The sequence below is a fragment of the Macadamia integrifolia genome, unplaced genomic scaffold (genome assembly GCF_013358625.1).
Source record: "Macadamia integrifolia cultivar HAES 741 unplaced genomic scaffold, SCU_Mint_v3 scaffold1938, whole genome shotgun sequence".
NCBI lineage: Eukaryota > Viridiplantae > Streptophyta > Magnoliopsida > Proteales > Proteaceae > Macadamia > Macadamia integrifolia.
This window is the reverse complement of record NW_024868427.1, coordinates 6,486-8,674: the sequence shown is the minus strand read 5'-3', so window position 1 is coordinate 8,674 and position 2,189 is coordinate 6,486. Positions and strand designations below refer to the sequence as shown.

Sequence of the window (2,189 nt, the reverse complement as noted above, 5' to 3'; positions counted from 1 at the left end):
AATGCAAACAAACGATCACAATATACAAAGATTTATGTGGTTTGGCAAAATTGTCTATGTCCACCATGGTGAGATAAAACTTGTTTCAATATTACTGGCGAACAAAATTACTCCCACTTTCCTTACACCTCTCTAAAATACCAAGAATACATTGTTATAATTCATAACGAATACATATAGATACAATTTTACCGAAATATCCATGCAACCCTAAACTCATATAACAAATTACAAGACATCCTACCGATTTCATTAATCCTTCACCCATGATGAAAGGAAAACTTTCCCCTTTTGAACCAAATGCTTGTTTGAAGTAAGCCAATTGACCAGTCTACGACCTAACACCTGTGAATCTCAAATTATTCTGTTTCAAGTAACCCAATTGACCAGTCTACGACGTAATACCCATGAATCTCAAATTATTCTGAAGATTTCTTTTGCTTAATTTTCCCAAATCTGTTGCGCTTCAAATGGTCTAGAATTGAAAATTCATTGACCCAATATAAAAGAGACCCGACCCAACCCGATCCATTATCACCTATTACATTTCATTATTCCACCGCTAACATGATATTGACAATAACCTTACCAATCATGGATTTAGGGACGGTATACCGATCCGATATCGATCTAGATCGGATCAGAACGGCATTTATCAGTCAGCTTTGATCTTGCTTATTTTGAAAAACACAATGTTTTTACTGTTTTACCCCTGAAACAATTTGGATAACCAATCAGACAATCAGGTCAAGGATCAGACATTGATCTCAGTTAAAACCGATCCGATATAAGAGAGCCACTTCCTTCCTTCGTCCCATTCTAGAAGCTAAATAAGCAGGTAACAAAACAAAAACCAATCTGGAAGCTCATCCCTCTTTCTTCTCTCCTTCCTCAAATCAATATATATATATATATATATATATATATTCCCCTAGTAAAGAAAATGACCCCACCACCACCACTTATTCCTCCTCCTCTTTTATATATATAATTTCCTCCGTGGCTCTTCACAATCACTTCAAATCCAACTTTCACCTTCTTCTTCTACTTTCCTTCATCACGCCAATATGGTTGGTGCAAAAGATCAGGATAATCGCCATCAAGAGGAATCCATGAGAGAAAATCTGGAGCAGATTGAAGATTCGGACGCAGAAGAGTCTCTCTCATTCTGTGATCTACCCATTTATGATAAATCAGAAGCATCAACAACAACAACTTCCAATTGGAATGAAAATGATGATGATCCACCGCGTATGTCTACTGATCAAGAACTGTTCGAGTTCTTCTCTGATCTGAAAGCTGATATGTGCCCTGCTGATGATGTAATCTTTTGCGGTAAGCTCATTTCTTATAAGGAGAAAGAATGTCACCATGCGGAGGATAAGAATCAAATTCTTGACGTCTTTGATGATGATGTTGATGATGGAAATCAGACTTGTACGTTCAAAAGCTTCTTCCGTCAACGAAGACGACGATCGGAATCGTGGAATTCACTGCAGAGATCTCAAACGAGTGCCAAGGAACGGTTCATGCGAACCGATTATCAGAAATTACGAAGAGTTTCAACCTCAACGAAGAACCCGGTGGAGCCAATTGACCGGTATGTGTCCGGTAAGTGTTTAGGAAAGGGGAATTTTTCTTCTCATCCCACATCATCGGCTCCGGCGAGACCTAGGTGGCCCTTATTGATGTTTGGAATGGTGAATGTTCCCAAGGAGATGGAGTTGAAGGATATAAGAAATCGGCAGAATCGCCTGAATCCAACATTGTTGTTTCCGGAATCTGACGCCGCCGGCGGTGGCAGTGAAAAGGTTAGGGTTAGGAGGGAGGAAGAGAAGGGGTCTTGGAGATTGCTAAGAGCTTTGAGCTGCAGGGGACATGGAAGTGCTGCGGTGGCTGTTTCTTGAGGATGTATTACCCATGAATGACTCTCACGTGTCCCGGAATATTTACATTTTGATCCCTCTATTGTTGCTGTAAGCGACTCGAGCGGGTGGGGTATGCAGGGGCAAAACGGTCGGAGAGTGAAAAGTTTGAAAAAGGTCGTTGAGTTTTGGTGGGACCGGAGGAATGAGTGGAGCGTGCGATAGCATTGAAGGGAGGAAAGTGTCTGGTGGACCTACCCACCGGAGCGGGACACTTCTCAGGATCTCTCTCTCTCTAACTACCGGAGTGGAACATCTTACTGG

General features: G+C 41.3%; 1 protein-coding gene across 1 annotated transcript; it reads left to right on the top strand.

Annotated features, from left to right (window-relative positions):
• Positions 1 to 1,067: 1,067 nt before the first annotated feature.
• LOC122065238 lies at positions 1,068 to 1,907 on the top strand. Its single transcript, XM_042629045.1, has one exon. The coding sequence runs from the start codon at positions 1,068 to 1,070 to the stop codon at positions 1,905 to 1,907; it is 840 nt and encodes a 279-aa protein (XP_042484979.1).
• The last annotated feature ends 282 nt before the right edge of the window (positions 1,908 to 2,189 follow it).